Consider the following 13,641-nt stretch of genomic DNA (forward strand, 5'->3'; position numbering starts at 1 on the left):
TAGTGCCACCAGTGCCAATGACAGCAGTAACCCTACCTAGGCCTGGCATACCTCTGAGCCCAGAACTGGAACAGGACCTGGTTCTAAGTCCGTCCTTTTTGGAAACCCAGGCTTTCATTGGGGCACAGCCCATGGCCCATCTGTGAGAAGGGTAGGTGTGGGCTTTGGGGAGTGTTTTGTGCATGCATGTGTGTATGTGTATGTGTGTGTGTTTTGTGTGTGTGTGTGTGTGTGTGTGTGGGAACCAGCGAGCTCCTCTGGGAGTTGTGCTTATTTTTAGTTGTCTCCCTAGTCCCAAATAAACTGAGAGCAGCTGGGAGCCTGTGGGTAAATGCAGAGTGAAGCAGAGACAGGAAATCGGGGGCTCTCGGTAATGAGTTCCAGCCACTCCAGAAGGGGGAAGCCAGACAAGGCATTTTCTTCCGGACTGTTTCCCTCTGGCAGGCACTGGTATTATCACTGAGAGGGTTCCCATTGCCATGTGTGAGTGTATTAGTTCAAGTGTATGTGTGTTTACATCTTCTTGCTGCCCTTTTGATGAGGTTTGATTGCTCTGAAGGACTCTGAAGTCAGTCCTGGTGTGTGTGTGTGTCCATGTGTCTGTGTGCCTGCCTGCCTGCCTCCCGGCCTGCCTGTCTGTGGGGGCGGTGGGGGAGGACGCTGGAGCAGCACCGTCAAGTCTGAGACTTGTAGCTGACCCTGTGCAGGGAAAGAAAGGCTACAGGACACAGGCCAGAGAAGTAGGGAAACTAGAACCCATCTTGTTGTTCCTGCGGGGGAGGGGGCAAGAGGCAGGGAGGAGGAGAGGGCTTGAGCTGCAGCCCGCAAAAAGGGCTTGTTCTCAACCAAGGACTCTAACTGCTGACATGGGTACCCAGCATGGATGGGGACATTGATGTTTACAAGCATTTCTCGTGGCTGAAGAGGGTAAGTGACTGGCTGCTTTGTCTGGGTCTCTCTGGAGATGAGTAAGGGGAGAGACACTTTGGGGTGTGTTTTGGCCACGTGTTTGTACGTGTGTGTGTGTGTGTATGTGTATGTATGTTTGTGTGTGTATGTACGTATAATAGAGGGAGGTATTTGTCTAGCGAATTCTGTTGTGGCCAAGTTCTTCATGAGAATCTAATTATAGACACCAAGGGAAAAAACAGGCAGCTGCCTTTGTTTCTGCTCTGACAGCCTAGTGAATGAGCCTCTGTATTGAAAGGCAAGAACAGAGTGAGGAAAGATCAGTTATTTTAACTTTGGCTCTTAAGTATTCAGGATCCCCATACACTGTGAGCAGAAAATTCTGCCCAGTGCTTTTGGGTTTCAGGACACAGATCGGAAGCTGCTGCTGTCTTAAGTGCCTGCATTCGGAAGTCATTTAACTCATTCTCAGCCCTGGTGTTATCCGGAGCAGAGGGTATACTTGTTGGCAGCCCAGTGAGCTTCTGTGTTTCCAGAGGAAGGCCCCGGAGTAGTTTTCTCTTCAGTGTTCTGAAGCCCAGGATTTTGTTTGCAAGCTGTTTGTACCATTTCTTCAGGGCATAGGCATTTGTGTAGAGTTTGAGTAAGGAATGAATGAACCTTGGGGGCCAAGTGGCATTGTACTCAGAACTCTAGTGTTCTCTTGTAAGATGGGTTCACATTCATTTCACACTGAGGAATTCTAGGCTGAATTCTAGGCTGTTTGGGAGAGAGGAGGGCAAGAGCACCTGACAGATAAGAGGTTTGACATTGTAACCGCAGAAGGACAGGAAGTATCCTGCTTGAAGGGACAAACAGATCTTCCCTGTCCAGCTCCCAGGTACTGGGCTGGCTGGCTTTTGTGTGTGTGCCCTTTGCAACTACAGTGCTTCCTTAGCAAATACAGAACTCCTGGTACTGTGTGTACAGCAGTGAGCAAAGTTGAACCAACCTCCTCCACCTTAATGGGAAATGGAGGTCACACAGTCCCTGGAAATAAATGTTGGATTACAAGTGTGCACTAAGGAAGGCTCAGGAGGGCTGTTGATGATTGAAGAAGAGGGTCAGGAACTCTCCATGAAGAAATAGACCTTTACAGAGACCTAAAGAAACAATAGTAACAAGTCAGGTGGAAATGGGATGAGAAACTTTTCAGGCCAAAGCAACAGTGGGTGGCGCATGTGCAGAGGCAAGAGAGTGTAGATGGTTTTAAAACAGAGAAAGCTATTGTTGCTAGACTCAGTCATGGTGGGTAGAGACAGGTGAAGACCATGTAGGGGCAGTGGGTGACAGTGGTTTATAATGACAGTGTTTGTAATGAGGAAGAAACATGGGCTCCATCGTGGGGTCTAACTTGTATTTTAAGAGGATCCCTGTTAATGCGAAGTGTGGTAAAGCTGTGTTGGGAAAGTGAGGCGGCTGAGACATGATTAGAGAGTTAGATGCCTGATAGGAGTCAGCTAGTGCTAGCCCAAGAGGAGAGGCTGAGAACATCGAGATTGCTGGTATCTTAGTGGTCGTGCAGCCTGGTCTTGAACCATTTTTCTCTTTCTCTTCATCCTGTTCCTTCTTCAGTTCTGCCAAATATGCAGAAAATGATTGGTTCTGAATGCGGCAGAAATCCTGTCCGTGCTAAACCTTTGCAGGGAGTAGGGTGTCCCAGCCACCAGAGAGCATGCTGAGACTACCAGATCTTTTGGCAAAGGTTGGCACCAACCTCAGCTTTTAAAAAGCTATGGTAGGGAGATCCTGAAGGGATCTAGGAAACATACTTACCACATAGTTCTTGTGTCTTCATTTCCAAAATAAAGCTTTTAACTGAGAGGGCCTGCCAGTCACAATATGCCTGGGATACTAGGAGCCACAGCTGTAGCCCTGCAGGGATGTTGGGACTGGTCCTGAGAGATTCTGTTTTCTTTAGAAGCCAGTTCTTTCCACACAGCAGAATGAGAAGGTTCTATCTGCTCCAAGTCACAGGATGTAAATTCTGGTGCCTGTAAAGTTTGCTGATGAACTCTGTGAGCCAGGCGACTACTTCAGAACACCTACAGGACCCATAGCAAATATATTTCCTTTGCTTTTAGGATTTTAAGAGCCCTTAACGACAGTAGATCGAACATTGAGTATTGGATGTGTCAGTCAAAATATATTCTGTGGTGGATGGGTTCTCTTCTTTACCCTGGATCCTTGTGCCAGGTTGTTTAATCTCCCCAAGCCAGAAGATGCTCCTGCTGTGTGTGACACTGACCCTGAGCCTCTGGGACTTTCAGTCTGGAAGAGGAAATGAAGCCTCTTGAGCTTCCTCAGGCTTTGGTCCCAACCCATTTTTCAACCTACCCTTTGCATTTCATGCTTTAGTAGTCCCCAAGTATATATTCTGTTTTTTGTTTAATTTTGTTTTCTTTTTAAATTATTTTTTTATTTACTTTACATCCTTGTTGTAGCTCTATCCATCCTCCCCTCCCAGTTCCACCCTCCTGCCATCTCCCCTGTTCCTCAGAAAAGGGTAGTTCCCTTTCCCATCCAGCCCAGAACATCAAGTTGTATTGGACTGAGTGTGTCCTCTTCCCCTGTGGCCTGGCAGGGCAGTTCTGCCAAGGGAAAGTGATCAAAAATCTGGGAAGTGAGTCTGTGTTCTATTCAGTCCCCACTTTACTAGAGGACCCACATGAGGCCTAAGCTGCCCATCTGCTGCATCTTTGTAGGAGGCCTAGGTCCATTTCATGTGTGGTTTTGATTGATGCTTCAGTCTCAGCAAGCCCCTTTAGGTCCTGTTTAGTTGGCCCTGTTGGTCTTCTTGCGGTGTTCCTGTCACCTCCAGGTCCTTTTCTCTTTCCTCCCACTTTTCCACAAGATGCTCTACACATCACCCAGTGTTTGGCTGTGAGTCTCGACATCTATTTTGAGGCGTTGCTGGGTAGCAAGTTGGAAGAATAGTGTTTGCATGGAAAACAAACATCACTTTGGGGCCTTTGAGTCGGGTATTGTGTACTGTAATAGCTATAGGCATACAGTTGCAGTCTGGATTTAAATCCTGGCTTTGCCACACAGCCCAGGTATGTGATCTTAGGCCTATTTATTCAAAAGCCGGGACTTGTTTTTACTTAGATGATAAGGAAGCTTTCAATAGTGTTTTCTACACATAGGTCTTTTTGAGGATCAAGTAAGGCTAATGCTTAGCACAGTGCAGCTTGTGTATAGGAAATGTTCAGCTACCTTATGGTTAGCTGCTTATGCTGTTAGCAGGAAGGAGAAAGTGAAAAGGAGTAGGCAATGATGGACTTCTAGATGTCCATGCCATTTACTCCTCTAGCTCTAGGTTCCTCCTCATGTTCCAGATCAAGGTCTGCAACCAACCCAATGGAAGACATAGAAGAGATGACTGCAACCTGGCCCAGCACATGTAACCAGAAGCCCACTGACTGCTGGCTCTGCTCAGCTTATCTCTGGTTGTTAAGCAGAAACTGCTAGGAGCTCACCCTCTACTTCAAGCACTAGGTAATTCCTGCTATAAGTACCCAGAGGCCCCCATCCCCCTCAGCTGTCTGGATCCCTGACTCATCAACAGTTTCTCCATGGCCTGCACTGAGATCAGTAGATCCAGCCCACATAACCATGAAGGAATCTTTTGAAGATTGCTCCCAGCAGTGTCTGTGGGACCAACCCACTGCCCTCTGAGCAGGAGTTCATTTTCCCAGGAAGAGAACTCAAATCGTGGTGTGAGCATCTTCACACTGCTGCCTGGCTTCAGCACTTGCAATGTATAAGAAAATTTCCACTCTGTAGTCAGTTATAAAATGGAGCCACCTGAGTGTACCATGCAGTTTACCATAGTTCTGTAGTAAAATGTGACTACATTTAAGCTGTAAACCTGAAACCTTATTCTATGTCATTGCAAACTCAAATGGTTGAGCAAGTAGCCTGGCCACTTGGGTCAGAAACACTGCAAAAACCGACACACAGGTACCTGTCTTACCTTCTGTTCATTAGACTGTAATGGTCACTAAAGACATAGCCAGCAGCTCCTGTGATAGGCCACTTCTACCCATTAACAACACAGACCACAGACCTAGACTCCTTGCTTCATATCTATCTCACTTTTGGGGGAGCCGAGACAATGTATACAGCTTGCCTGGAACTCCACTTCCCTGACTGTAATTAGAAATGACTAGTTGAGCATATGGAAAGAACTTAGAAGGCACATCACAAGTGTTAGCTCAGGACGATCACCATCATCATTTGACAGCCTTTGGTAACTGCAGAGCCACTCAGAATCAAGGCCCAACCTTGATTCTGAGTAAGTTTTCCCAGCCTGTACAGCAGGCAGTAATGTGCAGTTTCTCAAGGGCTCCTGCTGGTCAGTTTGCTACAGGCACTGCCAGTTTGTAGCTAACATACCTAACATGCCTGCTTACCAAGATCCCCAGTATGTAGTTTGGGAACTAGAGTCTAGCCATCTCTGACCACTACACCCATTACTTCTGTCTACCAGCTTCTTGATGAGAGCCCACTGGCCCCTCTACCCTGTGGAATCTTGTCAAGTAGCATTTTGCCAGGGTCTTTAGTAGAAGAGTTTGTGGGTCCTTCATAGAAGCGGAGACATTGCTTGTTTGATGGTCTGGTGGCACCTCTGAGGCATCTTGTGACTCGGCTCTGTACACCTGCGCTGTCTTCTGTGGTAGCTCCTTTATGTGCTCTTTTGTTAACCAATGTCATTACTGACTTCTTGGGGACAAGGTGAGGGCCAAATTTTGATCAATCGTTCATCTTTCTTTCCCTTCTCAAAGTATAACCATGCTCTCACCTATTACTTCTGATCTTCCTTCTATGTCTTGGGGCCAGGGCCTTCTCTCTTAGCCAAGGTATTTGGACCTCACCCTGCTCTTCTAGTCTTCTATTTCTTTTCTCAGTAGCTCCCTGTCTGCTCTGTTGCTCTTGGAGGAACAGTTTGATTCTCAGGGGAAAAAAAACAAAAACAAAAACAAATCAAAACTATCTTTATCTCTGTTATCTCTGTACTTGCATCTTTGTGTTGCCTTAAAACTCACCTTCTGCTATCAGGGTTCTTGAAGGAGTTAAAAATTTATTGTCTCTGCTTTCTTCTTCCTTCCATTTCCAAACACACTGCCTTTTTTATCTTTAAAACTCTCTTCTGCAATGTCCATGCTATATGAACTTCCTAAGCAACATTTTTTATCCATTTTCACCTGAATTTATTCCTACCTTTTAAAGTCTCATGTAGCCTAAGCTTGTCCTAAACTAACTAACTGAAGATGACTTTGAACTTCTGGTCATTTTGCCTCTACTTCCCAAGTGCTGAGATTACAGGTATGTGCTACTACACCCTATTTATGCAGTGCTGGGAAATCGAACCCAGGCCCATGTGAATCCTAGGTATGCACACCACTGACTGACCTAATGCTCCAGCCCCCTACAGTCACCCACTTGAGGATCTTGTAGGGCTGCTGGCCTTCCTGTAAAAGCTTAGCTGTCTAAGAGGTACTAGAAAATTAGCTATAGTGCCTCCAGATAGCTAAAACACAGTGCTCATTCCACCCTGACTCCAGTACTTAGTGATGCTGCCCTATCTCTGATGGTGTTTTCAGTAATGAGTTATTGCATCTATTAGAACTGGCAAGATGAGGAAATTCTTCAAAGAGAGTCTCCTCTTCTTTCTCTCCTCCTGATTTTTTTTTCTCCTCCTGATTTTTAACATCACCCCTTTTACAGGGTGTTGGCACAAATGTGCAAATAACACTTTTGTAGCTCAGTGCTTTAAGCTCCCTATATATCTAGCCACATATAAAGGATTTTTAGCAGCAGCCAGAGCTGAGCCATGTTTATAACTTTGGGACACAATCTTGTTAAATTACATGTGTTTCTCTCCAAGTGCATGTTGTCAGGAAGATGAACTCAGAGCCTCACTCTACCCTTTGCTTAGTAGAAAGCTTGTGGAATTCTTAATGTCTGAAGGATAGTGATTATCATGGCCCATGTGTCTTGGGAAGGCTATTTCCAAGGGTGCTGTTGTTCTCCCAGAACTCTTTTATAGCTTTCATACTTAATCCTGTAAGTGGGGCCTCCTCTACAAAGTCTATTCTTTCCTTTGAAGGTAAGAATCTATTCATCTCTTTCCTATGCCCTTGCTGTACACACAACTTTCTCTGAATGTTTTTATTATACTTGTTAAGATGCTCAGTAATACCCTAGTCATTGAATAAATGCATGAGTGAAATATGATGACACAAATGTTGGTTAACCAAGAAGCTATTTAATCCATTACTTGTGGACTCTGCTGAATTTCCTAAAGGTGGATATTTAGATCACTAGATGATGAGAATTCCACCAGCAACACTTGACCTCCCAGTGTGTGTAATTGAAACCAAACAGAGGAGGGTACTGGGTCAAGGTTAGGATAGGATCTCCTTTGCTGGACTAATGGTAGCCTGCTTTCATTCTATGTTCATATTGCACTTTAACTCTATGCCAAAGATAAGATAGTAGAGAAAGTAGAACTTGTCTTGCGATAAAATGAGTTTATGACTACCAGAAAGCCAAGGAATGTAGGGGATGTACAGTACCTATGTGCAGGTACTGCCTGTACTCATACTGTTTGGTTACTTTCGTGATGTAGGGGTTGTGTTGTAGATATATCAGTTGGGTTCAGGCACCTCACAGTCAGTTGTTCTTTGCTTTTTGAATAGGTGTGGTTGCCCACAAAGAAGTTTCTTTGATAAGTCTGAAAGAGCTATTCTCTTATCTATGGATTAAACAGTAGGTATTTAGGATGTAGTTGGGAATTATATTGATTTAGGAAATTGACAGTAGTAGGTTTTCCTCTAGGTTCCATGGTTTCACCAGCCATCTGGAGTTGGCTAGGTTTACAGTACCAGGCAGGGATTTCCTAAGGTCTGTTTTTAAAGGCTTTCATGGAATGTATTTGGTACCTTTATTTACATTCTCTGTGATAAAATACCTGTGACAAGCAGTTTAAGGATGGAAGGAGTTCTCTTGGCTCACCGTTTGAGGGTGCAGTCAATGTGGCAGTGAAGGAATGAATGGTAGTAGAAGAATGAGGTAGCCAGTCACATTGCAGTCAGGAAGCCGAGAGATATGAATACAGTTTGTTGTGATTACAATAAGAATTTCAATAGCTGTCAATGACTAGTTATAAAAGCTAGTCATAAAAGCCTGAATTTGGGGGGGCTGGGGAGATGGCTCACTGGTTAACCAGTCTTTCAGTGAAAGCTTGAACCCTGAGTTCATGTTTCAAGAATTCACATAAGAAGCCACTTTCTCCTTTTTATTTATCTTTGGACTCTAGCCCAAGGAATGGTGTTCCTGACATTTAGGGTGGGTCTTCCTGCTTTAGTTAACCCAGTCTAGAAAACAGAGATTTCTCCCCAGAGCAATTCTAGACCCTGTCAAGTTGATGGCATTAACCATTGCAGTAGTGCTTTTGAGCTTCAGCCATAGTTTTAGTGTCTCTGACATTCTGAAGCCCTGTGCTTAGTGTTGTTGCTCACTGACCCTCAGTCTTCGGGATTTGACGTGCTCTCATGTCTAGGCAGCCTGGAAGTACTAACTTTTTTCTTTTACTTTCACATTCATCTAAAAGCACATGTTATCTAAGTGGCTAATGAATCAGGTAGTACGTGCTTAGAATTCCAGCTCTCAGGAAGATAAAGCAGATCAGTTCAAGGCCAGCCTAGGATTACACATCAAGACTTTGTCACAATAAACAAAAACATTTCAAGAAATTGCCCGGTGTGGTGTACTCAAAATCTCAGCATATTTACAGGTATAGTGCTTTGATGTAAGTAAACATCAAACTGACCAGTTGGAACAGTGTGTGCTCTGTAACAAGGATCTTGGAGCTAGAATCCAGGACTTATAGGAAGTGCTGATGGAAATGGGACTGCATCTTGCTAAGCCTAAAGACCTTGGTATTTGATGTCAAGACAGGAGGACAGATGTACTCTGACAACCTTAGATCAGTAGCTGCTTTGGCTCTGAAAGTGACACAATAGCCAAAGCTATAGTTGAGAGTCCATCTTAGGGTTTTCCCATATCCTTAGTGTTTACCTTCAAACCAATGACACCCCATTTGTGGCGTCTCCTTTGCTCCATTTGATCTGGAACGAACAATGTCACTAAGCTCAGTAAAGTACAGCATTGATGGTAGTCTTCCAGATGTGTCCATCAAGGAATGATGCAGAACTGCTCTCACCCAGCATCCCTGAAAATACACCAGTATATGTCTTCAGTGAAGGCTGTGTTCTCCCAGTAGACACTGGACAGGCTCTAAGTTATGTCTTTGGGATTCTGTTTCACCCCAGCTCAGGCATCAAGCACTCCAATGCCATCCAGAACTCCATGAAGAACTGTACACAGCTAGCTATCCCTTGGTCAGGATCCAGTGGAGAGGACAGGCTAGGAACAAGCAACCAGCAGGAAATCGGATGAGCCACTATAGTTAGTGAAGGCTTTAAAGAGGCTGCTAGCGGTGATTTACCTGGCCGACTATCTAGATTGGAACAAAAGTAAAACTCATTTATTTTGAAGTATCTATGTCTGTGCATTGAGAGGCCAGAAGATGATATTGTTAGATGTCATGCTGTCTCTCAGTTCTCCACCATATTCCCTTGAGGTGGCATTCCTCGCTGAACCTGGTACTTACAGGGTTTTGGCTAGGCTGGTAGCCAGCAAGTTCTAACAGTCCTCCTGTCTCCACTTCACTCCTGCCTTGGGCCAGCAAGTTCTAACAGTCCTGTCTCTGCTTCACTCCTGCCTTGGGTTATAGGTACGTGCTCAGCCTTGCATTTGAATCCAAGTCGGAAAACCCAATATGCCCACTGAGCCATCTCCTAGCCCCTCAAATTTCAGCTTTTATGGCTATTAAAATTTTTACTTTATTCATTATAAACATGTATGTAGCAAAGAGTACTTAGAGTGCACATCAAAATGTTTTGCAAAGGGGAAAAATTGTGGCCATGAAGATCTGACTCAAACCACAGGCACCTTTTCAAGGCAATGGAAAAGTGAATGTGTCTTCATCTGTGTGTGCCAAAGGTATGACTCCAGTCCTGTTTTGTGTGGTCAGTTAGGCTTTTCTTATTTTCCTTTCCAGCCTGAAAACATTTTGGTTATTGTTCCTGTAGGTTGTTTGTACAGATCTTTATAGATACCTCTTAGATGTCCTGATTAGAAATACTGCCTCTTGTTCTCTTGAACAAAGTGGGGGAGTTAATTAAAACTCTTAGGAGTGGGAATTAACTGCTTCTAACTGAACCTTGGTCTCTGGGCTTAAACAAAGCCATTTAAATGATTTCCATATTCTTTTGCACATTCAAAGGCTGTTTATAATGCTGAGGACTTATGAAAGCATCCTTTTTAAAAAAGCATTCTGTATTTTTATTCCCACACATTTTTATGTATGTAGACCACCTAGTGCTGCTCTGTGGACAGTCTTTTTTTTTCCACTGAGTGAACTGGATGTCTGAGATGAGCTGACCTGCCTGAGATGGCAGCCTGGCTCCTAAAATTTCCTGTTCTCTGACAGCTGAGGAGGAGGCAGTAGAAACTGTAAATGAATGTGGAAGCTCCCAGGAACATGTTAGGGTTTGTCTGCCTTGAAGTTCAGTTGGACAATTGACTGGGCCCAGAGAACCTGCAGCTTTGAGGCTCCTAACTCCTGGACCTGCCCATGTATACTGCTCTGCAGGACATAACAAGTTCTTTCAACACAGCCTTTTAAATAGGTGGGCTTACATTCTTATTTACCTCTCATTGTATGTCTCTGTTCACCTTTATCTTTTGGACTTCACTTTCTGTTTATTTCTGGTTTTCATCTATATTCTTTTTAACCACCCCACCCTAGTACATACCTCTGGGTCAGTTTATTCTTGTATTCATCTCTGTCTTCACCTTCTTGGAGACAGACAGGTGGTAGATAGTCATCTATTCCTCAAACAAAGGAGGCTCACTCCCCCTTTAATCCCAGTGCACCCCTCACAGACACGCCCTGGGCCTCACATTAGCCCTTGATATGATAATCCAGTGGGTTTAGAACTGACTGCGTGGTTTTAAAAATTACCAACCCAAGCAAATCAAGCAAGGGAAGGCAGAATTCCTTTGTAATTCAGTACTATATACAAATTGCAGGATTTTTTTCCTATGAATCTGTTTCCAGAGGAGTAAACTTCAGGGATCATGCTGAGAGATGCATGAGCAAGGCTTTTGGTTACAAATTACAGAAATTCGGTTTGAACTAGTCCAAGCCCAGAGAGGGCTACATATCTCTGCTTTTAGACAGCGTCCTGTTTTTTTTTTTTTTTTTGGATGATATTCTCTCTCTTTCTTTCTCTCTCTGAGTCTCTCCTTTCCTCCCTTCCCCTCTCTGTCTCTGCTCTCTCTTATCATTGTCTCTTTTTTTCTTTCCTGTTTTGCTTGCTTCCTGTCTTCCTTTTTTTTTTTTTTTTTTTTTTTTTGGTGCATGTTCCTTTTATGACTCAGGACTCATGGCTACGATAGAGGTGATGATCTTGGCCACTCTGGACAAGTGATGATTCCATTAAGGCAGAATTGAGGATATTCTGCCAAAAGCAATTAGTCCAAACTTTTTTCATTTCTTTTCCTTAGGAAAACAACAAGGGGAAGTTCTCACAAGTGCCTAAGGTTTCTTCTTGGAGACCTACGTATCTATCCCCTGCTAGGTACACACTAACTAAAAGTTCAGTGTCTACAAGATGTAGGAAGTCATTTTATTCCTTGAGTCTGCCTTCAACTTCAGGCTTTCCGTGCAGGAGGAACTTAACCAGAGTAAACATTTGGAAGCTGGAGAGTTGGCTCAGTGGTTAGGAACACTTATTTCTGCAGAAGACCTGGTTTTGATTCCTAGAACCTGCATGGCAGCTCACGACTGTATGTAATTCCAGTTCCAGGGGATCTTGACACCCTCTTCTGACCTCTATGGGCACCTAGTACATACGTGGTGGATATACACACATGCAGACCGATAAAAAGTAAATAAATTAAGCAAATTATTCTTTTTTAAAAAAGAGTAAACATCTTAGATATCTAGGGACAAATGTGAAGTGTTTAACAGGAGTCTGTTAGGTCAATTTTCTTGTAGAGATCCAAAGTTCTCTTTATGGAGATACTTCTCCTGTTGGGATCTTGGTAGCCAGTTGTATCTGTCTTAGACACATGTAGGCTTCCCTCCATCTCTTGACTGTTCTTCTAATAACTGAGACTGATTAACAGGATACACCCCAAGATTTCCAGCCCCCCTAATACCATCTGTGGCACCACATCTTCATAAAACCTGTCATTCTAGCATTTAGAAACAGCCCACCCTTAGGCTGTTACTCAAGCTGTGTGTGTGTTAGGCATGTTCAGTCCCAGTGGTGGTAGCCAATCCTATAGAAAGTGACATGACCTTTAAGAGTCAAAGAAATGTGTTGTTCCTGTTCCCAGGGACTTTAGAGCATGACTCCTAAGGCTTAGGGAAGGTTTTGAAATGACAGCTCTTATTCTTGTTTTGTAATTTGCCTCCAAGAGATTTGAGGGTTTTTTGGTTTTTAAAATATTTAAAATTTTTTAATTTTATGTGTATGTGTGTCTGCACTTAAGCCTGTATACCACATGAGTGAAGGTTCCTGAGGAGTCCAGAAGGGGGTATCAGATCTCCTAGATCTGCAGTTACAAGAGGTAGTAAGCCTTTCGATGTAGGGAAATGAACCTGGGTCCTCTGAGTGCCTTAATCACTGAGTCATCTCTCTAGCCCCTGAGATTTGAATTTTAAGGGATGGAGTCCCTGAGTCTCAACCTTTATCCTGTCTTTGGAGAAAGGGACAAATATGGTTTGTCTTTAACTATGACAGTGAAACTTTACAAGTTCTTGATGACAAACATACAAGGAATCTTTAGAGACCCTTTACTCCTTGTTCAAATTCAAATTTGTGATGTGAGAGAGGTATGTTTTACTGTACCATTCCTTAGTTAAAATGCAAGGGATATAGGAATGTTCTTCCACATTCTAAGTTTCATACAAATTACATGTTCCCCTCCCCCTAATACTTTTAGCTAACTACCCCAACTTATAGTATTAAAACAATTTTTACCATTTACATCTACCTACCTATCTATCTACCTATCTATCTATCTATCTATCTATCTATCTATCTATCTATCTATCTATCTATCTACCTACCTATCTATCTATCTATCTATCTATCTATCTATCTATCTATCTATCTACCTATCTATCTATCTACCTATCTATCTATCTATCTATCTATCTATCTATCTATCTACCTACCTATCTATCTATCTATCGATCTATCTATCTATCTATCGATCGATCTATCTATCTATCTATCTGTCTACCTACCTATCTATCTATCTACCTACCTACCTATCTATTTAGTGTTTGCATACTCAGTGCACATATAGAGAGCAAAGGACAACTTTCAAAATCAGGGGTTTTGCCTTTTATTGTGTAAATCTCGGGAATCAAACTCAGGTCATCTGGCTTGGCAGCAAGTGCTTTTACTGAGCAATCTTGTCTAAGAAGTATTTTTCTGAAGCTCAAATGTTATGGCTAAGCTCCTACTAGCCTTTATCTCATCCCTGCCCTTCTGTAGCATTACCACTTTCCCAGAAGGCTGTGAGGCAACCTTTTGGAAGTTT

At 43.4% G+C, this 13,641-nt stretch overlaps 1 protein-coding gene across 13 annotated transcripts in view; it reads left to right on the forward strand.

Moving 5' to 3' along the window:
* Window positions 1-13,641, forward strand: part of Ppfibp2 (PPFIA binding protein 2) — a 139,583-nt gene that overhangs the window by 68,778 nt on the left and 57,164 nt on the right. For 2 of the 13 annotated variants that reach the window (XM_021659313.2, XM_060367798.1), the window contains exon 1: window positions 775-927. The exons of 10 other annotated variants lie outside the window; for them this stretch is intronic. In XM_021659313.2, the coding sequence (XP_021514988.1) occupies window positions 880-927 (48 nt within the window). In that variant the 5' untranslated portion in view covers window positions 775-879. Of the gene's footprint in view, window positions 1-772; window positions 928-13,641 lie in introns of those variants that run through there. One more of the 13 variants, XM_060367797.1, reaches the window with a different exon arrangement.

This window comes from Meriones unguiculatus, chromosome 14, assembly GCF_030254825.1.
Source record: "Meriones unguiculatus strain TT.TT164.6M chromosome 14, Bangor_MerUng_6.1, whole genome shotgun sequence".
Lineage (NCBI taxonomy): Eukaryota > Metazoa > Chordata > Mammalia > Rodentia > Muridae > Meriones > Meriones unguiculatus.